Source organism: Onychostruthus taczanowskii, unplaced genomic scaffold (genome assembly GCF_017590055.1).
Source record: "Onychostruthus taczanowskii isolate IOZ18803 unplaced genomic scaffold, ASM1759005v1 scaffold171, whole genome shotgun sequence".
NCBI classification, from domain to species: Eukaryota; Metazoa; Chordata; class Aves; order Passeriformes; family Passeridae; genus Onychostruthus; species Onychostruthus taczanowskii.
Genome location: NW_024498918.1, coordinates 283883 through 310077, shown reverse-complemented (window position 1 = coordinate 310077; position 26195 = coordinate 283883). Strand labels below are relative to the sequence as shown.

Genomic DNA, 26195 nt, shown 5'->3' with positions numbered 1-26195 from the left:
CTGCAGGAAACCCGTGAACATGACCAAAGCCACCATAAACTACCGGCACGAGAAGACACACATGATGAGTGCCATCGACAGGAGCTTCACCGACCAGAGCACCCTGCAGGAGGACGAGCGCCTGGGGCTGTCCTTCATGGACACCCACGGCTATGCAAACAGAGGTGAGGTGAGGGTGGGAGCCTGGCATCCCCTGTTCTCCTTCCACAACTGTGGAAACAGAGGTGAGGTTGGTAACCCAGCATCCCCCTGCTCCCATTGCACAGCTGTGGGGAACCAAGGTAAGGATGGGGACCCTGACATCCTCCTGCTTCCTTCCAGCCACAAAGGTGCCCAGTAACTCCAAAGTATCACAGAAACAGACTGCCAGGGCTCAAGGAGTGTTTGGACTATGCTCTCAGGCACAGGGTGGGGTTGTTGGAGTGTCTGTGCAGGGCCAGGAGTTGGACTTGGGGGTCTCTGTGGGTCCCTTTCACCTCAGGATATTCTGTGATTCTCTTGAAGGCTTGGTGTTACATCTATTTTAGACTGATGTGTGTGGCATAGCAGGCTCTTCCCTGCCCTGTGTAAATCTCCGAGGGCATGGATTTCATCGGTGTTGGAGCTTTTGCCACCATCCAGGCTGTGCTGAAGGGGAAGCTGTTGTGGGGAGCTGGATCTCTGTCTTCTCATGGAGATCTGAGCTTGTGGCTGGGCCGGTTGAGGCCATCTGTGGGCTTGGGATTGGGCTGCAGCCCCCTGGAACTGGGTGAATCCTACCTCCTGGCTTACGCTGAGGTTGGAAGCTTTCCCCCAGCCTTCCCTGCACAGCCTGGGCGTTGAAGGGTTAAAGAGCCCCTGTGCTCCCATCAGAGAGAGACTGATAACTTCACACCCACTGGAGGATGTGTCTCCATGCTGATTTAGTTGTAAAATAACTCTTTGGCTGCCCCAGTTTCAGCCATATGCTAATAACATCTGTTACAGTAGCTGCAAGATGCCGCCTGCACGCGGCTCTTCCGCACGGCCTGCGGGACTGATGCGCTCCCTGCCATTGTCTCATGGATCATTAAAGCCCAGAGGGCAAACTTTTCCTCCTCTGAATACATCGAGCTAGGTTGGGGTTTTTTTTTTCTTTGGTTGCTGTCCTTGAAACTCTCAAAGGCTGGTGGGGCTGAGCTGGGGAGCTTGGGCTGCCTGCCATGGCTGGGAGAGTCTCCATTGCCTGTAAACATCCTTAATTAACGAAGGGAAATTAATGACTTGGTGACTGGTTGGAGGCTGTTCCCCCCCACACACCCCTTCAGTTTCTGTGCATTTAAAAGAAAGTCACTAATCCTCATGGAAACCCCAGTGGTTCTTCAGCATGTGGCTATGGCAGCACCTTGCAAATGCCAGCAATTAATTCCTCTTTAATCCCAGCAGCTGATGAGCCCATTTGTCAGGTCATGGGATGTGGAGGCACTCTCCTGGGTTTTCCTGTTGTCTCCCACTGCCAGAGGGGATAGATGGGATATTGGGAAGGAATTCTTCCCTCTGAGGGTGGTGAAACCCTGGCACAGGGTGCCCAGAGCAGCTGTGGCTGCCCGTGGATCCCTGGCAGTGCCCAAGGCCAGGCTGGACAGGGCTGGGAGCAGCCTGGGACAGTGGGAGGTGTCCCTGCCCATGGCAGGGGTGGCACTGGATGGGCTTTAAGGTTCCTTCCAACCCCAGCCATTCCATAGGTCCCTGCTTGCCCATCTCTGGGAGTAGCGCAGAGCATCAGGTTTTGTGCAAACCCAGATTTTGGGATCTGGTGTGGGAAATTGCCCTGACAAACACAGGTGAGGTCTTAGCCTGGCTCTGCTGGTAATGACACAGCAAAGACATAAACCAGGTAAACACTTCACAAGCTCTCCATCAAACAGCAGTGAGCTCCATTTGTGACTGCGTGAGGAAGCCAGTGCTGGTCTCTAGCAGTGAGGGAAATGAACTGTTAAGCTGTGCTGGAGACTTTGGCAAGGGGACATTTCAACTGAGGATCTTGTGTGAATATTTGGGCATGGAGCTCTTGCTTGTCTGCATGGGAGCTCATTGTTCCAGCCGTGGGGAAATGAGGTTATTATCCCCTTATGGCCTTGCCTACTGATTTCTAATAGACCTGCTGAGGTCTTAAGAGGCTGTACTGGGCATTCTTGGCTTTGTGGTGTAGGAAAAGCTGCAGAGAACACGAGGGGATGGGAGTGGGATTGAGGGCTGGTGGACCCCAGAGAGGGCCTGCAGCAGCTGCATTTTGTGGGTATGCCTTCCCCACCCCTCTGTGGGTGTGAGGAGGTGATGGGGCTGCAGCCCAACGTTTGGCTGCCCCGATAGCCCCTCCTTGTCCCTCCCTTGTGCAGGTGACCAGCGCAGCAGTGTGGTCAATGAGTCCAGCAGCCTCCTGGGGGGCTCCCCGCGGCGGCAGTGCGGCCGCAAGGGCTCCCCGTACCACACGGGGCAGCTGCACCCGGCCGTGCGCGTGGCCGACCTCCTGCAGCACATCAACCAGATGAAGACGGCCGAGGGCTACGGCTTCAAGCAGGAGTATGAGGTGGGGACACCTCGTGCCAGCGTCTCAGGGGGGAGCGGGAGGTGGGATGGACGGGGGACATGGATGGGATCCATGTGCAAGGAGACAATGCTCTAGGTCTGGAGCTCTGGATGGAGCTGGAGCTCACAGCTCTGGGCTGGCACTGTCAGCATGGGGGTGTCCCCGAGTCGGGACTGAATGGCTGATGCTGGCAGCTCTGGATTATTTCTCAGCTTGAGCAGGTCCCTGAGATGAGCCAAACCAGCTCGGCCAGCCCTGTCTGCAGTGTGTCATCCCAGCTCTCCTGCAAGGGCCAGGCCTGCTCCTTCCTTTCCCTTTCCTTTCCCTGGGCATCACCATGTCACCTTCTGCCCTCCAGCACACTTGGCCTGTGATAAGCATGGCCATAGCCTAAGAAGAAGCAAATCTTCTGCAATCTGGCAGCTCCAAGACCATGAAGACCCTAGGGAGAGGATGCTGGGGAGGGTGATGCCAGGGGAGGGATTTCTTTCCCAAGAATTGTTGGTGGTTGGTGGCATCATGTCCATCCCAGCTGGCCAGGTCAGAGCACTTGTAACAGAGCAGGTTATTTCACAAGTCTCTGCCTCAGCACAGCAGCGGGGTAGTTTCCTGAGTCCTTGGTGTCCCACAGGTCTGGAGATTGAAGTTTCCCAGTGAAATTACTGTTTAATGCTCAGCTGTTTCAGGAGCAGGAGCTCTCTTTCCCCCCACCCCTTCATGCATTGGACAAACCAGGGCTTGTGATAATCATTAGTGCTCCTTGAAAAGCTGCTGTATGTTCTTGGAACTAGTCATTTGAAAGCACTCAGATATTATGGGAGGGGAGAAAACATGTAATTTCCTTCCACTTTCCACCTCTTATGCCAATCTATGAATGTCACTGTTATTACACACAAACCTGTTCTGTGCTGGGGAGAGAAAGGAGCTGGGAAGGTTTAGGAATAAAAAAAACTACAACCAACCCTAGAAAAAAAAACCAAAACAGGCAGTCTGTAATTTGCTGGAAAATAGACTGTTTTGTGGATGTAACAGGAGTGTGTAGCTGGCAGAGTGTGCTGTGGAGGTGGAGATGAGGCTGCAAAGAGCCAGGTGTTGGGGTGGAGGTACTACCCTGTATGTCCTGCTCCCCAGGGAGTTTTTGGGGCTGGGGGGACCCCAGAGTCCTGCCCTCAGCTTGAAATGTCCATCCTTTCCTTACAGAGTTTCTTTGAAGGCTGGGATGCTTCAAAGAAGAAAGACAAGACCAAAGGGAGACAGGATCATGTGTCCACATGTGAGTGCCTTTAGCAAAGGCTTAGATACCCCAAACAGCTTCAGAATCCCATGTTCTGCGGATTTCTGGGCCAGAGTGATTGCTCAGAGTGCCCTGGTGGGTAGCAGGCACTGATGGCTCCTTGTCCCCTTCCCCCAGATGACCGTCACCGCGTGAAGCTGCACCCGCTGCTGGGTGACCCCAACTCCGACTACATCAATGCCAACTACATCGACGTAAGTGGGGACAGGGCCTGTGTCCCTGGGGCTCTGGGCTGCAGCACGAGCTTCCTGTGGCCTCTCAGGGTCTGTCCAGCAGCATTTGGAGGATTTCGGACAGCCCAGGGTGGGCTGGTCAGTGCATCTCTGGAACACATCATGAAGGACCTGCCTGATTTATTTGTGTTCATCAGCAGTTTCTGCTTGTTGCATCTCTCTCTGCTCTGCTCTGTCCCTCCTTCTCATTCCCTCTCTGCTTTTATATCCTCTTCCCCCCTCACCTGCTCATGTGGCCGTGGATCTCCCTCTCCCTGGGTGGGGGATGCAGAGGTTGAGAGGACCAAGGGACCATCTGGGGCTCACACTGGAGTATCCCTTGATCCTGCTGGTGTGTGTGAATCTGGGCAGAGTCCAGCCCTGGTGTCCTCTGAGAGCAGTGTCCCCAAGAGTGATGTCCCCTGCCACCTCCAGTAATGCTGAGACCAGAGCAGCTGCAGGAAGGCTCCAGCATCTCCTGGAAGCAGCAGCAAATCCCACTTTTCCCTCCTGCCCAGAGAGTGTTGTCTGTCAGTGGTGGCCTGATCCCAGTGCCCAAGCAGTGTCCCTCAACCTGTCCCCTGTGTCCATTCTGCCCTGTCTCTCCATGGCCTGCTCCAGGGCAGGTGCTCTAACCCCTCTCTGCTCTGTGCCTCACTAATATCTCTGATCTTTTTCTCTCAAATCTGTGTCCCAATGGGATCGTTAAGATTCGGATTAACCGAGAAGTAAGTAGACTCTTCCCCCTCTCCTCCCTTCTCTGCTCCCGTCTCCTATCAGGCCTCACCCTGGGCAGTGTGGACTAAATACCATCAGGGAGATGCAGGCTGGGAAAATGTGTCCATAAACCTGGGAACATCCAGGGAATGGGAAAGCAAGGTCTGTGTGGCACCGGGGCATGGGAAGCAGGGCCTGTATGCTCTGAGAAGGGGTTGAATTTGACCCACAAAAGTCCCCTGTGAAAAGACCCACAGGGGATGGAGAAGCCACTGTCACCTCCATGCGTGTGGTGTGGTTTAACTCTGCTGGACGTGTGGCCGGGGTGTGGGACACTGTGTTCACAGTCCCTCTGGCAGTAGTCTGGCTGGAATGTGCTCTTTGGCATGACCTTGTTAAGGGCGGAGCAGCTGGGATGGAGGAGGGGAGTGGGGCTGTCTCAGCACCAGGTGGCTGCTGTGCAGTGGGGGGGTCACTAGTGGGGCTCTTCTGGCAGCCGTGTGGTGTCAGAAGGAGCTGCAGTGGAGCTTGTGGATCCCTCAAGGTGCTGATAAAGGATTTTGCAGACCAGGGGTGTGGGTTGGGCATTACGTGAGCCTCTTGTGGGATGCAGGAGATGCACCATCCCAGGACAGGGTGTGCTGTGTGTGGGATGGCTGCTGAACCTTCTCTTCCTGCAGTGGACTTGCAGGACCTGGCCCAGTGGCTGTGGGGAATTTCTACCAGTTGGGTGTCTGGGAAGTGTCTAAAGGTCTGTGCCCCAGCTTGGGAATGATGTCTCTTCTTCCCTTGCAGGGCTACCACAGGTCCAACCACTTCATAGCCACACAAGGTGAGTCAGGCCCTGCCCTCAGCCAGTGGCTCCTCAGCTCCTGTGTAGCAGCCAGGTTTTATTCCTGGTGGGATTAAACCTTGCAGGAGCAGGAAGGGAAGGGAGGGGGCCAATGTGGAGGTGCTCCCACCCCTCCTGCCTCCCCTTGGCACTGCACAGCCCTGGGGAAAAGGGCTCTGAGGTGCTGTGGAGCTGTTTGTGCCTCACAGGCAGGAGGGGATGACATGGTGGCATTGGGCCACTGCCAGGGCTGGGTTCTGCTGGTCGTGCCCATCCCTCTGTGGGGGCTTTTACTGTGTCCCACAGGGCCCAAGCAGGAGATGGTGTACGACTTCTGGCGCATGGTGTGGCAGGAGCACTGTTCCAGCATCGTGATGATCACCAAGCTGGTGGAAGTGGGCCGGGTAAGCGTCCCTGTTCCCATGCCATGCCATCCCATCCCTGCTGGAAGCCATCTCCACAGAGCCTAGCCCCCATCCTGTGCTCTTGTTGCAGGTGAAATGCTCCAAGTACTGGCCAGATGACACAGAGATGTACGGGGACATCAAGATCACGCTGGTGGAGTCAGAGACATTGGCTGAGTACGCTGTGCGCACCTTCGCCCTTGAGAGGGTACGGCCCTGTCCCTGCCCGACCCTGCCTCGGGGACAGACCCCCCCTCGGGCACCTCTCACGCTCCACAGCTTGGCATTTATGAGTATCCTGTTTATTTAACCCAATATGGGGTCACCAGTCGCTCCTTCCTTTGCCTATTCCCTGGCTCTGCACCCTGTGCCGGGTGAGCGGCTCAAGTTCCACCTTCATTTGGACAGTGAGTGAGTGTTTAATTTTTGTGTGAGTGTGGTGGGGGAGAAAGATGCATTCCTCTCCTTTGGGCTGGAGGTGATGTAGCCATCACTCTGCAGCATGGTAATTGGAGATGGAGCCAGTGCAATTTACCCCTTAATCTACAGGGATGTCAAATTACGGTCTGGTTATTGGGCAGGGACACCTGAGGCTGCTGCCACCTCCTCCTTTTTCTCCTTGGTGATTTTTAACCCTCTTGCAGCCAAGAGGAAAGAGCTGTGGGGCTGCCCAAGCATGTGACTGCTGTGTGGTCCCATCTGCCTGGGTGCTGAGCTGGCAAAATCATGGATTCCTGAGAAAATCAAGCGTTTGAGTGACCTTGCCCTCTCACCCTTCCCTTGCAGCGGGGTTACTCGGCCCGGCACGAGGTGAAGCAGTTCCACTTCATGTCGTGGCCCGAGCACGGTGTCCCCTACCACGCCACGGGGCTGCTGGCCTTCATCCGCAGGGTGAAGGCGTCCACACCGCCCGACGCCGGCCCCATCGTCATCCACTGCAGGTGAGGGCAGGGCATGTGTGACAGGTGGGGTGGAGGGGACCTTAAAGCTCATTCCCCCACCACGGGCTGGGACACCTTCCACTAGTCCAGATTCCTCCAACCCCTGTCCAACCTGGCCTTGACGTCCCTCTGTGATGGCACCTGTCTGAAATGTCACTGCTGGGCTGGTGGCAGCAGGGGCTGGTCCAGGAGGACAAGCAGGGAGCAGCACTGTTTTGGGGCTGCCCCAGCCTGTTACTGGTGACAGCTCTGTCCCGGTTGGCAAAGGTAAAACAGCAATGAGCAGCTTGACCACTTCTGATGGTCCGGACTTGGGGTCTGGCTGAAGGGAGAGGCAGGGGGCAGCAGGACAGTCCTGTTCCCAGGGTTTCCCACAGGGCTGTCCCTGCAGGGCTCAGCCACTGGAGCTGGCAGGACACGAGTGATACATCTGAGCAGCTTTGGTGGCTCTCTGTGCCCTGAGCAGGCTTTCCCACATGATGGGCTAATAGCTTTTCCTCCACTGGGCAAACCAGGAGGAGCTGATGAGTGGGAGGGATTTTTTATTTTTTATTTGATTTCTCCCTGTCAACTGCCTCATCAGCGTTCATTCACCAGCCAGTGTGATTAGTGCCCATAGCCTGTAATCACTGATAATCATGACGAGTGATTCATCAGCCCCAGAAATTAGTATTTCATTGGAAAAGACTCTGTAGGAGAGGAACGGGGGGGTGGTTCTGTTCCTGACACATCATTGGAGGGGGTGTCAGACAGTAGGTCTTTGACTGTGACACCAGCCATGCCAGGGCCTGGATGTCACCACTGCTGGACTCGCTCTGGGTACCCTGCTGGCCTTAGCCTTACCCTGAGGGTCTCACCTGGTGCATCCAGACCTGTTCATGCCAGGGGAGCCTCACTGCTCTGCCAGGGCTCACAGCTGAGCCCTCCTTGGTGCTTTTGGGCTGGGGTCCCACGGGACTGTTGGCACTTAGATGGTTTAGTTGTCGGTTTTATTGCAAAAACCATGTGTTGTGCTGCCTTAAATTAAAAATGAACTTTAGATATGGGTGCCTATCTGGCCTTCACACACCCTTGGGGCTGCAGCAGGTGTGTTTGGGCAGGTTTAAGGCTAAACCAGCCTCTGGAGCTGTGTGAGGTCCTGGCAGCCCTGTAGGGTTGCTGGGTACAGGATCTGTGTGTTGAGCCCTCGTCCACAGAGGCATTGCTCGGTGGCCAGCAGCCTTTCAGGCTGTGTGTGGATGCCAGCACAGACTGGGAATGTGTTTGCTGTTTCCCCCTCCATCTCCAGTGCTGGCACAGGGAGGACTGGCTGTTACATCGTCCTGGATGTGATGTTGGACATGGCTGAGTGCGAGGGCGTTGTGGACATCTACAACTGTGTGAAGACCCTCTGCTCGCGGAGGATCAACATGATCCAGACGGAGGTGAGCTGGCATCGGGGACAGCTGGAGACACCTGGGGTTGCTGTCACCAGCCGGCTCTGGAGGCTCAGCCCTGTCCCCTCTCCTCCCCAAAGGAGCAGTACATCTTCATCCATGACGCCATCCTGGAGGCCTGTCTGTGTGGGGAGACCAGCATCCCTGCCAGCGAGTTCAAGCCCACCTACAAGGAGATGGTGAGGATAGAGCCGCAGAGCAACTCCTCGCAGCTGCGGGAGGAGTTCCAGGTGAGCATCCCAAAACGTCTGCAGCTCCCCCTTGTCCTCACCCTCCCGGTGCCCACCCCTGCTGGGACTAGGCAGGGCTTTGAGGGGGACCCGTGTACCCGCAGACCCTGAACTCGGTGACCCCACACCTGGACGTGGAGGAGTGCAGCATCGCGCTCCTGCCTCGCAACCGGGAGCGCAACCGCAGCATGGACGTCCTGCCGCCCGACCGATGCCTTCCCTTCCTCATCTCCGTGGATGGAGACAGCAACAACTACATCAATGCGGCCTTAACTGACGTGAGTGTTCCCTGGGGAGGGAAGAGGCTGCTTCCTGTGGGCTCAGGCAACTTTTCATAGCAGAACTTTGTTTGGTTTGAATTTATGGCCTTGTTTTGCACATGGGTAGGAAGGCTCATGGTAGCTGTGTGTAGGGAGGGAAGGGTTGGGATGGCATAATGGGGTCCTGCCACCCCTTCTTTTGTGTAGTAGCACCCTGCAAGAGGTTTTCTCCTGCTCTCATGAGCCAGGCACTGAGGGACTCCAGGATTTTGCAGTGACAGTGGAGCAGCGTAGGGAGAGGAAGCTTTTGGGGGGGGTTGGTAGCATTAAGCCCCCCATGTGCTGCCAGCCCCTGCAGTGATCCTCCTGCCACTGGTGATGTAACTGGGAGGGCTCTGAACTGCTCCCAGAGCCACCATGCCTCCCCCTGATGCAGTCAGAAAGGACCCGGTGGTGACAAAGCTGTCTCCTAATGGCTGATGATCACAAAGCAGAGCAGAGGATGCTGCAGGCTCCAAGCCCACACTGAGGGATGGTGTCATTCATCACCAGCCCTACTTCCTTTCCTTGAAATGCTTTCCATGGGCAGCACAGGGACCCCCACACCTCAGGCATCTTCCCCAGACCCTCCTGGTCATGGCTGAGTGCTGGCACCAGGCTGAGCCTTATGTTTTCATGCTGTGGGTGATTTATCCTGCTGGATCTCTGTGCAGATCCCATCTCCCTGATTCCTGCTCCCACAGCAAAAGCAGTTTGTAAAGCAGAGTGAGCTGCTGGTGGTGGGGAGTGGCTCTCATAGTGCTGCAGTGGGATGGGAGTTTTGTTTCCAGCTTGCTTGCTGTTTGCATATCCATTTTATCTTTATGCATCACTGAGCTTCCCTTAATCTCTGCTGAAGGGTCAGTGAATGAAATATTTTTTATAGACAGACAAAGCCCTTTGGATGAAATTCTTGCTGAAGGGATAAAACCTATTTCCCTCTTAGGGTAAAAAAAAAAGTCTCATTCTCTTTAAGTGCCAAAGTGGTTTGCTCAGTCAGTCTGTCCATCTGTCAGATCAGCTTGGCCTGTGCCACCCATCAGGGGTGCTGGTGCCAGTGGAGCCGTGCCCTGCCCCACACCCTGCTGTCACTTACACCTGTGCCAAGGCAAGCCCGGGCAATACATGGTAAAATCTCTTTCCCCCTGCTGCTCTCATGCCCCTCCTTGAAGGTGGAAAGCTCTTGCTGAGTGCTGGGGTCTCACTGCTGCCCACAGACATGGCCACGGGAATGGTTCAATAAGGTAATTTCTGTGAGCTCAATCAGGAGGTCCTGCAGCAGGCAGAGGACCCCCATTAGCAGAGAGCTGTGCTGATTCTGTGTCTGAAGAGGCTTGAGCCAAACTGTGTTAAGTGTGCCTGATGCAGTGCTGAGCTCAGCTGTCCCTTGGCAAACCAGCAGCAGGATGACCAAGTGGGGATGTATCTTGTTCAAAGCACAAACCAGAGATACAGTAATTTCCTTTCCTCCCACTTCCTTCTTGCAATCTCTAAGATCTTTTTTTGGGGGGTTTTCTTCCCCACAAAAAAAAAAAAAATTTGAACCCAGGTCAGTGGTTGTCTCTGCTGCTCCCAGTGCCTGGTGGTGGGGTGCTGTGGGTGGGGATGATGCTGTGGGTGATACTTCCAGTCAGGGCCAGGGTGCTGAGCTGGGGTTTGGGGTCTTCTGGGAGCCACAGCTTCTGCTTGTTCTTTGCTCAAAGGTAGCATCTTTTCTGTCGTTATTTATGCAAAATACTCTTTCCTGTGAGAGCAAAATGTGGGTGTTTTCATCCTGACCAGGCAGGGATCACTTGGATCTCCCCATCACCAGGGCATGGAGGAACTGAGGCTGTGCCAGGGAGATCAGTTCTGCTCAGTCTTGGAGAAGAGGGTTTTGGTCCCACTCATCTGGTTGCACTGATTCTTTGGGGTGTGACAAAAGTGGCTCCAGTGTCACCACCGTGTCCTTACTGGTGCTCATCTTTCCTCTCTGCAGAGCTACACCAAGAGCGCTGCCTTCATCGTCACGCTGCACCCGCTGCAGAACACCACCACCGACTTCTGGCGGCTGGTGTACGACTATGGCTGCACCTCCATCGTCATGCTCAACCAGCTCAACCAGTCCAACTCCGCCTGGGTGAGTGCTGCTGCCTGCACTGTGCTGGCTCATGGGTGGCTTTGTCCTGCTGCGTCCCCGCGACTGGCTTTGTCCTGCTCTGTCCCCATTGCCCTGACAGCGCTGCAGCCCCTTGCCTTGCTCACTCAGCAATTTCTCCTCTGGAAGAGGACACAGGCCTGTATGCAGCACTCAGGATTTGTCCCCTGTAAGCACAGGGATAGCCAGTTGGAGGCAAAGAGGTGTTGAGCAGCAGCCCAGCCTGGGTGCATGGTGTTTGTGTTTCACTAACATTGAGTTGGCATAGTGTTGGAGTTGGTGTAGTGCTGGCTTTGAGTTGGCGTTGGCATTCCCTTGGTGTTGACATTGCTCCAACAGGTCCATGTTCCCCGAGCTGGAGGCAGCTCTGCAGGTGGGGTCTCACCTGAGCAGGGCACAGGGACAGAATCCCTTCCTGCTGCAACTTTTCCTCTTTACTCAGCCCTGCCTCTCTCTTGCCGTCTGTTCTTCAGGGGTGTCTGGGTTACAATATTTAGCTGGATCATAAATGTTTACTGGTATAAGACCAACAGGTAATAAATCAACCTTGCCAGCAGGCAGCTCTGAAAGGTGACTTTGAGGGTACAGCCCTCACTTGAACTACGCCTTGCCAAGGGAAGTTTTAATATCCAAATTATAGTTCTGAGTCTGGAAGGCTCAGAGATCTCAGAGATTTATAGCCCCTATTAATAACCAATTATTCCTGAGACACATTTGCCGTGCAGTTGGGCCCAGGCCGTGGCTGACCTGCATTGCTAAATGTCCTGTGAAAGTGTGGTGACAAACATCATATATTTTGTCTTGGTGCTGGTTTCCCAGCTGTCACACTGTGAAAACAATCTCACCCATGCTCCAGGGACCGAGCAATCCATCAGTGCCATGATGGACACAGGGAGGGGGAGTTGCTCCCCAGAGGTGCAGGCTGGGATTGCTTTGGCTTGGTGGGATGTCCTGGCCATGGGATGAGGAGCACTGACATCCCACGTTGCTGTCACTGCTGGTGGCAGAGTGGCTCCTAAAGCCAGCAGGGCTTCAGAGCCAGTTGGGAGCAGCCCAGCCCTGCTCTGTTGTTGTGTGGGATCAGGTCTGTGCTGGAACTGGGACACAGCCCATCCTGCATCCTCCTGGAACAGCAGTGTCCAGGCAGTGTCAGCTGTTGTGTCCGTGCAGTGTGAGGGGGCTGTGTGGGTGCTGGGGGTGCACCTGACCTTTCATCTCTGATCGCTCAGTAAGCTGGGAGATCCTCCAGCCATTGGTGTTCTGAGTGAGAAATGGCATTGTGGTCCAGCACCCACCCTGGGGCCACCATCCCACCCTGGGATGCCAGCAGCCCCCCCAGGTCCAGCGCCAGCCACTCCCTTCAGGGGCGTCTCCTGATGCCCTTCCCTGTGTCCCAGCCTGCATTTCCAGTCATGATGAGCTGTGCTTCTCTCCACAGCCCTGCCTGCAGTACTGGCCCGAGCCAGGGCTCCAGCACTATGGCCCCATGGAGGTGGAATACATCTCGGGAGTGGCGGATGAGGACATCGTGTCCCGGCTCTTCCGAGTCCAGAACATCACACGGGTGAGCTGCTTTATATGAATTACAGAATCCCAGGATGGTTTAGGTTGGAAGGGAACTTCAAAGTCATGTTATTCCTACCATGGACAGGGACACCTTCCAGTATCCCAGATTGCTCCAAGCCCCATCTAATCTGGCCTTGGACACTTCCAGGGATCCAGAGGCAGCCACAGCTTCTCTGGGCACCCTGTGCCAGGGCTTGACAACTCTTTTGGTGGAGAAATTTTCCCCTAATACCCCATCTAAACTTCCCATGATGCAGCTTGAGGCTGTTTTCTCTTTTTTAATCACTTTTTACCTTGGAGAAGAGACTGACCCCACCTGGCTTCAACATTTCAGGGAGTTGTTGAGAGCAGTAGGATCCTTCCTGACTGCTGGGGTCTCCAGCCTAACTCAGCTCCTGCAGAGGAGACAGCCCCAGCTCTCCTCCTGCCAGAGAGGAATTTGTAACATTGCCATTGCTTCATCCAACCTTTCTGGAGTTCACAGCTCCTTGAAAAGTGTTAGAAAACTGCCAGAAGACCTTTCTCCTCCTGCCTGAAGCTCCATCTCTGTCCTGCCACACACATAGCACAGGATGGAGACTCTCCATGTGGGCACAGCAGCTCCCCTGGCTTAAGCAGAGCCCTTTCCCTGCAGGATCAGAAGATCCACACAGATTTTTACCCTTTGTCAGTGTTGCATGGCTGGTTAAGCTTGCCTTGAATGAAGAGAAATGCAGGGCAGCAGGGAAAGGATGTGGTGATGCTGAGCTGTACTTGGAAAGAAGCAGCTGATTTACCTACAAATGCCAGCTGGGAGGAGATGGCATCCCCGATGTCTTTAAACTCGTAATGGTTGCCAAGAGGCTGAGGCCAGTGCCCCAGTGAAGGTCATTGGGCAGATGGGAATTAGGGAGCTTGGAAGGGAATGTGTGGCTTGGCTGACGGCCCGGCTGGGAAGGTGCTTCAGCGGGGTGGCCGGGGCCAGAGGAGATAAATCCTGATTATCTGAACTCTTAACACAAAGAGGGTTTTGGTTCATGCTCCCCGAGGCAGCATCTGGCATTTCCTGGGTGTCAGCACAAAATCCTACACCAAATATGCTCATCTCTCAGGTGGTAGGATATACTCTGGGCTAAATTAAAATGCAGCGTGATGGAAATCTCTGGATTGACGAGGAGATTCCTCCAGGGAGCAGATTGCTGGAGCAGGGCTGGGAAATGCATGGAGTCACTTTGTGCCAAGCCTTGCTGGAATGGAGATGGGCATTTGGGGTGTCACAAGTGCTCCAGAGCTTTCACCTCACTTCAAAACAGATCCCAAAACTTTCTTTCCCAGGCTGTCAAAGGAGTTTTCTTCTTTTTCAACTCCATTTATTTGTTTCCTCTTCCTCCTCTGCTTTCCACTTTTCCTCTTTCTTCCCATGTCCTCCTCTGCTTTCCTGGCTTGCAGCTGGAAGCAAAAACTGGAGCCTAGGGTGGTCAGGCCATCACAGGCACATCACCAGCTCACTCAGAGCTCCTGAAAAGGTTCAGAAAAGCCCCTGTTTGAAATCTGCAGGTTAGAGTGGGCACCAAATGCCCTCAGCTCTCAGTCCCCAGGAATATCATCTCCCCCACAGGAATGTCTGGTCCTGCTGAGTGGAGAAGGTCTGCTGCTCATCCCACTCAGGAGGCACCTGAAACTGCATTGATGGAGCCCTTCAGAGCTGAGTGTCCCCCATCTGGCCCTGGCCCCCCTTTCTCCTCCATGTGCTCCCCACACATGAGCTGTGAGCCCCAGGTTGTGTCTGGGGGGGTGACCGTGGTCTCATCCCATCCTGTACTTGGGATGCTCCGAGTGCTCCAGAGCAGGAGTCCCACATCTGCCCAGCTAAAGCCTGCTGAGCTCTGTGGATGTAATCCTCCTCCTGGATCCAACTAACCAGATTAGGTTTCTAAACTAACCAGATTACCAGGTATTAAGCTCCTGCTTCCGTGGCAGCCTCTCAGCAGCCTCCTGGTTTACAGTGAGCACAACAGAACCACATCCCATGAATCTTGGCCATGCAAAGAGGAAGGTGTGATGGAGAAGCCTTGGGGAGGCTCAGGAGCCTGGGAGCAGGTTTTGGGAGATACAGAGAGCCCAAGATGCTGTGAGGTCGGATAAACCATGTCAGTGGAGTTGTCCTGGGTGGGATGGGGTGGTGGAACCAGTGTTAGCTGGAGACCAGGGCTGAACTACCCATGTTAAAGCAGCAGGAAAGGGTTTTCCTCTCTGCCTCTGCTGTCCATGTGTGACAATCCCCTCCTTCCCTCCATCAAACCTCTCCTGCCCTCTGTCAGATCTCTAGTGGAGGCAAATGAGGGCAGCCCATGGGTTCCAGCTGATGAGTTTTGCTTTTCCAGTTGCAGGAGGGGCACCTAATGGTCCGGCATTTCCAGTACCTGCGCTGGTCAGCCTATCGAGACACCCCGGACTCCAAGAAGTCTTTCCTGCACCTCCTGGCCCAGGTGGAGAGGTGGCAGAAGGAAAGTGGTGATGGCAGGACTGTGGTGCACTGCTTGTGAGTGTCAGCTGGGGAGGAGCAGGCTCTGCACAGCACTGGAGATCCTCACAAAGCCCTCACTGGGGTGACTTTGTCTCCAGATGGGGATGCCTCTGCCACAACACGAGTTTTGGGTCACCTCATCCATGAGATGGCTGCTCAGCAGGGTGACACCAACCTGCCCTTTGTGCTGGTCCCCCACCCTGGGCGGAGGTCCCAGCCCTGTCCCCGCATCCCGTGTGTGTAACAGGCTCAGAAGGGACGTGGCAGAAGCTGTGCCACTCCCACCACTTGCTGCTCATTGCTGGGGGGGGACAGAGAATCATGGAGTGATTTGGCTGGGAAAGGACCTTAAAGCTTATCTTGTTCCAGTGGGAGAGACACCTCAGGTTGCTCTGAGCCCTGTCCACCCCTGTCCTTCCAGTGGGATTGGCTCATGCACACCGTGTGTGTTCCCCTCAGATGGGACCCAGCACATTCACAGATGGGGAGAGACAGCAGGCGAGCCTTTAATCAAAAACTAATTACAGCCTTGTCCATCTTCGTTAGCTGAAGGATAATTTGAGAACATGCTTTATAAAGCTCTGGCATCGTGTTCTCTCCCTCTCCCATGTCCCCATTGCTGTTAGGCTTCAGGTGTGGTGGTGTGGGAACGGGGGTTCAGCCCAGGATGTGGGGAGGTTCCCAGTGCCCCATGTGGATTGTGGGGCAGTTCCTCCAGGCAGCAGCACCACCGTGTCACCAGCCCAAGGTCACTCTGTGCAGGGCAGGAGGGACATGGTAGCTTCCCCAAGGTCACAAGGAGTTGATCCATGGGAGGGCTGGGACCTGAGCCCAAATGTCCGAGATCCAGCCTTGGTAATCCAAAAGGATGCTTTCATGCTCTTGGGAGGAGGGTTGGAGGGCAGGATCATTGCCCTGCCACCCCATGGGGCAGGTTCAGGTCCCCTGGTACAGATACAAGCCCCTGCTGTGGGACATCCCCTGGGATGCAGGGTTGGATAGAGAAAGCGAGACTTGGAGGGAGCAGGAAGGTGCTCTGATGCCACCTTGTCACCCCTGACATGTGTGTTTGTCCCACCAGGAACGGAGGTGGCCGGAGCGGCACCTTCTGTGCCTCCACCATGATCCTGGAGATGATCAAGTGTCACAACATGGCAGATGTTTTCTTTGCTGCCAAGACCCTCCGCAACTACAAACCAAATATGGTGGAGACCTTGGTAAGCACCAGACCCTCCCTGTCCACCCTGACTTCTGGTCCTGGCACAAAGGAGAGGTGCTGGAGATGCTCACCTCCCAAAACACTGCCTTTTCCACTCCAAATCCTGATCAGCACCATGGGCGTCCTCAGGCCAGCCCTGTGCTGGGGTGGGCTGGGAAGTGAGGCAGCTCCTCAAAGCAACCTTGGGCCTGTCTTCATCCTGCTGTGCCAGCACAGCCTTGGAGTCAGTGCTGGGATTGTTGGAAATCCTCCCAGGAGTTGTAAGGCAGAGTCACATTAACCCATGGGATGCAACTGTGGTTCTTTGGAAGGTTTGTGGCGTTGGGAGCAGTGCTGGTGTGGAGCGAGATACATTCCTGTCAGAAATATGCAAGGGAATGACAGCACTTGGAGTGAAATGAATGGGTGCACAAGCTGCTGGGAGCAGCAATGGAGTGCTGTGTCCTCAGGAGGAGGCTGGAGCTGGCAGCAGGTCAGGGCAAAAAGCCTCTGCCCTAATTCAGGCCCCTGATGATGGAACAGGGGAGGGAGCGGGCACTTGTTTGTCCCTGTGGTGGAGGGATCCAGGTGCCTCATGATGTTTTAAAAGCAAGCCAGCTGAAAATGTTTACCATGTTTAGATTATAAAATCCCTAAGTTGCAAAATGAAATGGTTTTGAGGAGGGGATGTGATTTGCATTAGGAATTAAAAGCAGAGGAGAAGGAGAGGGAGGGGATGGGGGAGCAGGGGGAGGGATGCAGATAATGGAAAGATGATGTGACAAGCATGAAGCCACCAGACCCATTGGGCTAAATTGCAAGGGTATTAAAAAAAGGTAACACATTTCCCATCAGGACACAAGCCTCCTCCCGCCTCAAATGAACCTGAACTGGCTATTCTGGGAATCTCAATCTCCCAGAGTCACCGGGAGGCCGGATCCATGCCTGGTGTAAGGAGCTCAGCCCAGCAGAGAGCACTTCCTGCTGCCTGCGCCTCTTCCCCCTCTGTTTGCCCCGGGGGTTATTTTTATATGATGATAAATGGAAACAATCCCTTTCCTTAATCCAAAAAGCATTATGTGCTTTTAATCTGGGCTGCTGCAGCCTCCTCACTTTGAAGTCCTTCTCCCCCTCTGCCTGCTCCCACCTGGGATGCTGTGGCCACCCACCCGTGTGGGATAACAGGATTTTCGTGCCAGAGCTCAGGCTCCAATCCCCATCCTGCGGCCAGGATCTGGGGAGATGAGCTCTCTCCTCTCCCTCCCTGCTGTCACACCTGGAGCGCTCCCACCTGAGTCCCAGTGCCTGCAGCAGCAACAAAATCCTGATTTGTTTGGGGTTTTGCTCTCCTGGGATGGGCACTGCCACAGTCGGAGCTCTCCTGAGGATTTTGTGCTGTGAGTTGTACTGAGGGTGGGAGAGCACAGGAACAGGTTGTGGAAAGGAGGACAGGGATGGATGAGCCTGCCCTCACAAGCCCCAGTTCAGGGATTTTTGTAACAAAACCAGGAGTCAGCCACTCTGGGATTTCCCTTTGTGCAGCTGATGGGGAGTGAAGGGTGGGTGGATGCTGACAGCAACCCTGGATGTCTCACGAAAAGATGGGAGAGGGAGTCCTGCTGGGCAAGAGAATTTATGATAAAGGAATGTCCTGGCAGCCAGGGTAGGGCATCTCCATCCACTCCAACCATGGATATTTGCCTGGGTGCTCTGCCCTTTTCCAGCCTCTGCTGAATTCAGAAACAAAAACTCCTTGATCTCCTGCCTAAAGTTTTATTGTGGACACCTCTAACCCCAGACTGTTGTTCCCACGTCTCTTCCACCATTTGATTGACACATGTCAGTCACTGAGGTGATTAAGTTGCTGAGCCTCCAGTGCTGGTTGTATCTGGGGTGGTGAATAAAGGTATTTTCACAGGAAGGGGATGTTGCAGTCCTGGTCCCTTCCTTCGGGCAGGTGAAGGTGCTGTGTGTTCCCAAATGCTGGAATTCAGTGCGTGTGGAGCTGTGGGATCTGGGGCACCATGCCCCTGCCCCAGCAGTGGGTGTTGTTTGCCAAGAGTGGAGTTTTTCCTGGCTGTGGCTTCAGCAGAACTGTCAGGGGGCCCCAACAGGCTGACAGCTGTTTCCTTAGGGCTGTTGATGTGTGTTTTTCCTCACATTCACTTTGGGCAACAGTTCCCTCAGGATCGTAACACCCTCCCTTCTCTCTCTGAACAGGAGCAGTACCATTTCTGCTACGACATAGCACTGGAATACCTGGAGTCCCTGGAGACCAGATAGCACCTGGCCACGAGAGGGGCAGCAAGGGCTTGTGTAGGGGCCGTGCCAACCGCGCTCCCCAGCTGGGCACTGTGTCCCTGCTCGGGGTGAGCAGGGAAACAGCCAAGGAAAGAAAACAGCAAAACCCACCAGGAAACTTGAGATCCAGAAAACAAAAGGACGTGGAGATGTGTTGGCCACTCTTCATCTTCATCCTCCAGTCTCCATCCTTCCTCCCTGGCCTGGGCATGTCCGAGTGGGTGGATCCCACAGCTCGTCCTGGGGTTGGTGTGTGTGGGATGTGGCCCTGCAGTGCTGCTGGGTCTCTGGAGCTGCTGGAGAGGAGGCCAGGGAGGGGAGGAAGAGGAGGCCAGAAGGAGCTGAGGCTGTTTCCCATCAGAGGAGGATGGACACTGGGAGATGTTGTTCTTTGGTGTGCAGAATTGAAGCTGCTCCTCGAGGAGCCCGGAGGCTGCCGGAGGTTTTGCCTCGGTGGAACTCGCTCTGAGCCCGAGCAGAGGCCCCCCAGGAGCTCCTGAGTTTCTGCCCGTTGGCACCATGAGTTTGATCCTGTTTTAGTTCTGTGAGTTCTGACCCTTTGTGTATCCAGCCCTGGACAGCCAGGGGTGAGGGATGGGGGGCACTGGCCATGCAATGTCCTTCTGCAAGCACTGATCTGGACCCTCCTGGTGCTTTTGCAAAGTGTTGGCGGGGATGGTTCCCCAGTGTCTCCACACTTTCCTCTCCATCCGTAGCAGTGAATTCTTCCTGATGTCCCACAGGCAGTGGTCCATGGGTCTGTTTTTAACCCTTCCTTTGTGCATCACTGCATTTGAAGCAAAATCCTCAAAATTTGGGTCCATCCCAAATACTTCCTGGATGCCACCCCTGGGGAGTTGCCCATTGATGCTTTTGGCTTGCTGGGCCTGGTGGGGCAGGAGGATCGATTTTGGGGTGGTGTTGGCTTGGGCTGAGCTGTGCCAAAGCTGTGGCCAAAGCTGTGCACTGGGGCTGGACAGGGGAAGGTCCCCACACTTCTGTGCCACCAGGGCTGGTGGCTGAAGGTACCTGAGGCGTTTTAGCTCCATCCTGCTGCAGGTGGGTGTGAGATGGCATTTTTTCCATTGATGTAATTACAGGGATTCTGCTCTCAGGCTGGTTGTAATAAAATAAATGGCCTTGGGAAGGTGCATCCAGAGGGATCCGGGTCTGGGAACTATGGGGAGGTTGGTTCTGTCCTGAGGGCCAGGCAGAACCCTTCCCCATCACTTTTGGGGGGGATGGAGCAGAGCAGATGAGAAACTGTCCTCCAGATGCTGAGGTTTCGTGTGGGCAGCCTTGTCCTTCATCCATCTGCCCCCTTCACGCCCCATCCCTGTCCCCCTGTCCCCCAGCCATGCCTCCCCAGGGCAGGGGCAGCTTCCCCGCCCTGCCTGCCTGGGGCTGCCACTCCATCGCCCAGGGAATTCTATCCAGGGAATCATAAAGGCTGCACAGCTGAAATGGCTGGAGGAGCAAACCCAGGAGAGGTTTCCACCCACCTTCCAAAGGTGAAAGAGAGCAGGAAGAGCCATCCCTGCCCTCTGTGCCCTTGGACAATGTGCCACTGCTGTGGTGATGGGGATTTCAGCACCATCCCAGACCCTTGGTTCTGCCACCTCCTCCCTGAGGAATTCACAGTCTGACAATAACTTATTCCAAGGGCTATATGACATTATTCCTTCCTTCTTCCCATCCCTGCTGTCTCACCTGCAGTGTGCCCATTCTGTCTGTCACCAAAAGGTCTTTTTTACTCCCAAATGGTCCAGTAACACCAGTACCTGGCTACACTAGTACTTACACTGGGATAAATTTGTGTCCTTTTCCCAGTCCCCATCTCTCCATAGACCTGCCTGTGCTGTCCTAGGGAAGGTGCTGCATGCTGGGTGCAGAAGTTGTTTGGTTTTGGATAAAACGGCTGAGCTGAGCCTCCAAAATCCCTGGGAATGGGATGGGATGCTCTGGGGGCTGTCCAGCCCGGGGAGCTGGAGGAATGCTGCTGCCTGGGCCACCCACATCCTCCCTGCAGTCCAGAGGGAGGGAGCATCCCACAGGGCTCTGCAGGTAAAGTATTGCCAGAAAGAGGAAAAGGAGGAGAGAAACCCCACTTAGTCCTACAGAGACTGGAGGAGTTGTATATATGTTTTAAAATCAAGATTTTTTTCCTTTTTTTTTTCTTTTGATACCTCCTTGCTGGGTGTCTGTGGGTTTTTAGGGCATCTCTGGTGAAAGGCAGATTTTGAAATCCAAGTGCTATAAAACCCAACCCATCTCCAGCTTCTACTGACGTGCTCCTCTGACACGAGGCAAGGACATCCTGTACATAGAAATATATATGTAGAAATCTATATATAAAAATATAAATACTGTTCTTAAGATGGATAATGTTTATTGGTATTACAGACTGGAGTGGTGCTTTTTTTTTTTAATAAAAAACAAAACAAAACAAAAAAAAAATTAAAACCCAAGAAAAACACCAAATTGGAAAAATTTTGTCTATATGCAAAGTGCTCCTAAAAGATGGCAGCATCCCAGAGCTGGTGCCAAAGGGACTTGGGACCGTGAGGCAGCTCCACCATGGACGAGGATGGAGCAGTGGGACCGAGGGAGGGACATGTCTGATGTGGATTGTACCACACACCTCCAGCAGTTGTTAATGGTTTTTTTATTATTTTGTTATTATTTTTGGCTTTCTTTCCTTTAAAAAAAAAATCAGTTGCATAAATAAATGTTCCAAATTTGTGATGGCCTCTGGAGTTCTTTCCTGGCTCTGAGCTGGGAGGTGTGATGTGGGGAGCCCTGAGGTGCAGAAAAGGGCTCTGAGGCTATCTTTTAAAGGGTATTTTTGGGAATAGATTTGCAGGGCCAGGTTCCTACAAATCCCCGTGGCACAGAGGAGATGGGGTTGCTTTGTGCTTCCAGAGCTTTGCTGTTGGTGCCTTCCTGGAGATCTCGGCTGGGGCATGGTTACCAGCCACCCTGACTGCCCACGGCTTCTGGTGGGGCTTCCCCCTTGCTGGAAGAGGTGGTGTGGAAGAAAAAGAGTGCCAGAGCATTTCCCAGCTGGGAAATGAAGTCCTGCTGTAAGGAGAGCCTTCAGGAAAAGTTCCTGCATGGTCTTCAGTGATTTATTTATTACAAAGCAGCCTTCAGTTAAATGTGTTGTGATACGAAACACTTCCACTAACACTTGAGTCTTAATTTAATGGAGACCAAGGAAAAAAAAATCTAATTGACTTGTCAGGATTGTTTTTCATCTTTAATTAAGGCTCATGAAGGAAGCAGTAATTACACTTTACTTGTAAATAATAAAAATGGGGATCATGCAAATTAAAACCAAGTCCTGCCCTTGGGAAGGGCTCTGGGTGTGTGGGTTCAGCCCTGGCAGGGTGTCCCTGGGGCTCAGCTCTGTGTCCCCAGGGCTGTTTGGAGGGCAGGGTGGGCTCAGACTGGTCTGAAGAGTGACAGCAGCTGCTCCCAGCAGGAACCAAGAGTTGTGGCTGTTAAGGTAAAAACGGGAGCAGTTCTGTGGGGAGAAGGCTGGTGGCCACTGGGTTTGGTGCTTCTCCGAGGCCCTGGGACCTCAGGGGCAGTGGCATCAGTGTCCTTCCTTACTTCATTCCTGCATCTTCTGGAAGAGTCATGGCCAGCCCAGAGAGCCAACAGGGCCTCAGAGCCAGGACAGCAGCAGAAGTTCAGGTGCTCATCCTGTGGAGATGTCCTTCTGTCCCACCTTGGATGCATCAGCATGTCCTGGTGAGTAACCTGTTGGGGGCAGCTGGGGATGGGATGGGATGGGATGGGACCCTTCTCCCTGTTTTGCAGAGCCAGGAGAGCTTGGCATGGGCATGGCTTGAGGCATTTGGGTCCTGCTGCTGCTCTGCCAGGCCTGGACAGATCAGGGCCCCTTAAAGGGAGCACTTTGCATGTCAATAACCAATCCAAATACGAGTCCAGTGCCTAACTCTTGGCTCTTGGCAATTGCTTGCCAGCTCAACACCTCCTTTGTGCTGTTACCTGCAGCACACATGCCCGGTAGAGCTGGTAAGAATTTCCCTAAGCCAATGTCATGGTATTGTTGGAGGTGACCTGGGTGCTCTCATTCCATCCACAGGCTCGTTCCCTAATCCTGGCTGACAGACAGCACTGGAAGTGTTGGACAGTTCAGCTCCAGCCCAGGAGGCATCCAGCAGCTGCTACAGAGGTGGCAGGTGGGGACCCCTGTCCCACCCCTCTCCACCTGCCCAGCGGAGCCGGTGTTCCCGGTGGATGCTCAGCTTTGTCCTCACTGGCCCCTCTGTGGCCATCCTGCCCCTGGAGAGCCCACAGCCCCAAAACCCCTGCAGGACACAGGGAGTGTTGTCAGGAGGGTGCCCAGATCTCACCCACCCCGGTATGGAGAGCCATGACCAAGGCTGCCAAAGGAATGGTGGGTAGGGTTTCCTCTTCCTCTCTTCCTTCAGGGGAAGCCAGACCCTTCCCAGGGTGGGGGTCCCACCTGCAGCCCCCATCCCTGTCCCTCCCAGCAGCTTGTGGCACTTCAGCCCTCTGAAGTTTGGGCTTGTTCCTTTTGATGTGGCGTTTTGGAAGCTGCCTTGAGCCAAAGGGCAGAGGCAGGGCTGAGAGAGGCTGTGCTAAACCCTCCTGATTAACCTTGGCAGATTAATTCATTAAAACAAAACCAAATTCAATTAATTCCGGTGGCCCATTTATCACCTGGGATGTCCCTGCAAGGCCAAGATCTGCCGTGGCTCAGGCTGGGCTCATCCTCATCCCCCCTCTGACCCCTGTCCTGCCTGCGGGGCTGGACCGGGACAGACCCAGCCCACTGCTGGCCCCGGGGCTGGGCCACAAGCGTGGGGAAGGCTGGCTGGGGGGGATGACCCTGTTCCCATGGACAGCCCGGGGCTCTTCATCCAAGCGGGCACAGGAAGCAGAGGCTGAAGAGCCCCGTGCAGGGATGTGCCCGTCTCCCCAAGCCACGATCCGGTGGCACGGACACTGTGCTCTCCACTGGCCTCTCCAATGCTCCGAGTCCTGCAGGAGAATTTGTTTAAGCAGCCTTAACTGGGCTGTAATCTCTATGCTGCTCATGTCACCTCTAAATGTTCCATCCAAAGGCTCAATGGGAAGAATTTGTATTTTGAAATAAATATTTCCTCACGGTGTGCAAAATATCTAATCATGTATTTATCCTTAAGTACTTCCAAAAGTCAACATAATTATTCCAGTCCCATTAAGTTTAATTTGCAGTAAATTATGCATTTAGCTTTAAGTTGAGGTTGTTGGTTAGAGTCAAGATAAAGCTCTTGCTATTTATAAAGCAGTATTTCAGCACGGATACAAAACACAAATGCTTGGACAAGAAAATCCTGCTCTGGAAGTTTGGGGAGAATTTCAAATAGGGAGGTTAACAAAAATATCTGTAGAGTGTCTAATCACAGATCTGTGAGCACACTCAGTCAACTAAAATGAACTCCAAAACAGCTCCTGGAGAGCTGGGCTGCCAAAACAACTTTCCTCTGGCTAAAAAATTTGATTTTTTTTTCAGGATATGGTTTGGAAAAACAACTTAATCATTTAACTTTCCTCCTAGTGTCATGTCTTTGAGGTTCACAGGACAGGGAAGGCATTCCCACTGAAGGTGGTGGAACAGTTTTAACCTATGATTTACCTGTGGTCTTAGGTGTCTCTGCAGATTAACAGCAGCAGGGAATTGTCTCCCCCTTCCTGAGCAGACTGGGGTCCTTGGGGTCCATGGGGGATCTCTGACAGACATGATGGGGGCTCAGTCAGAGCGTTAATGGCTCTGCACCCAGGTCTCCATGTGCCAGGCCCTCTGCATTTCAGGGTCAATGGCCAAGTGACAATTTTTTCCCGTCCCAGGAGGTGAAGGAAGTGATGGGAGGACCTTCAATCCCAGAGAAACTGTGTTGGTGCAGCCAGTGGACTGAGAAATGCCCGTTGGAGTTTTTTGGCATCTCTGACCCACTGGTAGGCTGGAGGATGGTCCTTCAGGTAAGGCAAGAGTGGAGTTTGCCAGCAGTCTGTTGTGCACGGTCTAGAGAAGATCTCTCAGTGCTTCACCTCTCCCTTCCTAAACCCAGCCTGCCTTTATGTGAGCCGCAGTGCTTGGGCTGCTGCCCTGCGTGTGGCATCCTGGGGAGGGCTGGGGCAGCCCCTGTGCCGGGCAGAGCACCTCCCAGCACTCCCTGCCACTTGGGGACGATGGTGCTGCGTCCCCCTGCCCTGCCCTGACCTGCTGGGCTCTGCCAGAGCTCCTGGGCAGGGACAGTGCTGTGCCAGCACGGCAGGGCACCTGGGCTGCTGCTGCTGCCCGGCACAGGGCTCAGCTGGGTGCTGGAGCTGCCAGAACTCTAAAGAGGAGGCACAGAGCCTGGCTCTGGAGATGGCTGCTGTCCCCCCTGGTGACAGTGGCCGCAGTGGTGCCAGGTGCTGGCAGAGCCTCCATCCACTGACGGCCCAGCATGAACACCTCGGTGCCCGGTTGATCCAGCCCCTGCCATTCCTGAATGGAAGGTGTTTAAACAGCAGCACAAAGGGAATATGGAGCAGCTCATCTCTCCCCGCTCCATGGGACACTCAAGGAGCTTTCAAGAGGGATTGGCTGACTTGGTGTCTCCAGGATTTCTGTTTTTACAAAATCAGATTCATTAGAAATGTCTGGCTGGGAACTAGATCCCATAGTCTGATTTTTTCCTCAGGATTTATGCCAAGAAGTGTGTAGGTCACGGCAGGGAGGCTGGATGGCTGTGGGAAGGGCTGGGATGGGGAACGCTGTCCCTGAGGCTGTGCTGGTGGCTCTGCAGACCCCTGGGAATTCAAGGGTTCTGGCAATGGAGACTGTTGGGGTGGGATTCAGAAAGCTTTTGCTCCTAGGAAGGATTAGAAAGTGTAAGAACTTTTCCTATGTAGGCCTGGACTGACATCCTGCTGTGCACCCACTCCAGATTCCCTGGATCTCATTTCTACCTCCCCTGCATCTCACTCTGTGGAGGTGGAAGAGCATCAGGGGGTCAGGCAGAAGCCTCCTCTGAAACAGGGACTTAAGCACTGAAATGTAGAAACTTTTCCAGAATCATTTCACAGCAAATTTCACACCTTGATTTGGTTTGGGTTTGGTTTGTACTTTTATTCCTCTTTTATTTTATTATAATTTTTTTTTAAAGGAGGACATATTTTACCCTGTCAGAATTTTCTCCTGACTTGCCACTAGAGACCAAACCCTTCTGAGCATCTCTCTAAGCACTCTTCCTGAGCCAGCCCCTGGGTCCTGTCTCTAGAGCAGTCATGGGGATCTCCCACCTGAGCCCCTGAGCCCAGTAATCCATGTGCTGCCCCTGCCAGAGCAAATGGGGACTCTGGGAATGTGCTCGTGCAGGAGAGCAGGGCCATGGCCCCTTCCAGGGATGTGGTTTAGTGGTGGATTTGGCAGTGCCAGGTTCATGGCTGGACTTGATGATCTTAGAATCCTAAATCATGGAATGGTTTGGGCTGGAAGGATCTTAAATCCCATCCAGTGCCACCCTGCCATGGCAGGGACACCTCCCACT

General features: G+C 54.0%; 1 protein-coding gene across 2 annotated transcripts in view; it reads left to right on the top strand.

Moving 5' to 3' along the window:
- PTPRU (protein tyrosine phosphatase receptor type U) overlaps positions 1-21364 on the top strand; it is a 56237-nt gene extending 34873 nt beyond the window's left edge. The window contains exons 15-31 of one of the 2 annotated variants that reach the window (XM_041400097.1): positions 7-164; positions 2358-2548; positions 3749-3821; positions 3960-4036; positions 4765-4782; positions 5567-5603; positions 5910-6007; positions 6099-6215; positions 6794-6948; positions 8237-8372; positions 8465-8614; positions 8719-8892; positions 10892-11032; positions 12489-12614; positions 14980-15137; positions 16204-16339; positions 18541-21364. In XM_041400097.1, the coding sequence (XP_041256031.1) occupies positions 7-164; positions 2358-2548; positions 3749-3821; positions 3960-4036; positions 4765-4782; positions 5567-5603; positions 5910-6007; positions 6099-6215; positions 6794-6948; positions 8237-8372; positions 8465-8614; positions 8719-8892; positions 10892-11032; positions 12489-12614; positions 14980-15137; positions 16204-16339; positions 18541-18603 (2008 nt within the window). In that variant the 3' untranslated portion in view covers positions 18604-21364. The remainder of the gene's footprint in view (positions 1-6; positions 165-2357; positions 2549-3748; positions 3822-3959; positions 4037-4764; positions 4783-5566; positions 5604-5909; positions 6008-6098; positions 6216-6793; positions 6949-8236; positions 8373-8464; positions 8615-8718; positions 8893-10891; positions 11033-12488; positions 12615-14979; positions 15138-16203; positions 16340-18540) is intronic. The other variant, XM_041400100.1, reaches the window with a different exon arrangement.
- The last annotated feature ends 4831 nt before the right edge of the window (positions 21365-26195 follow it).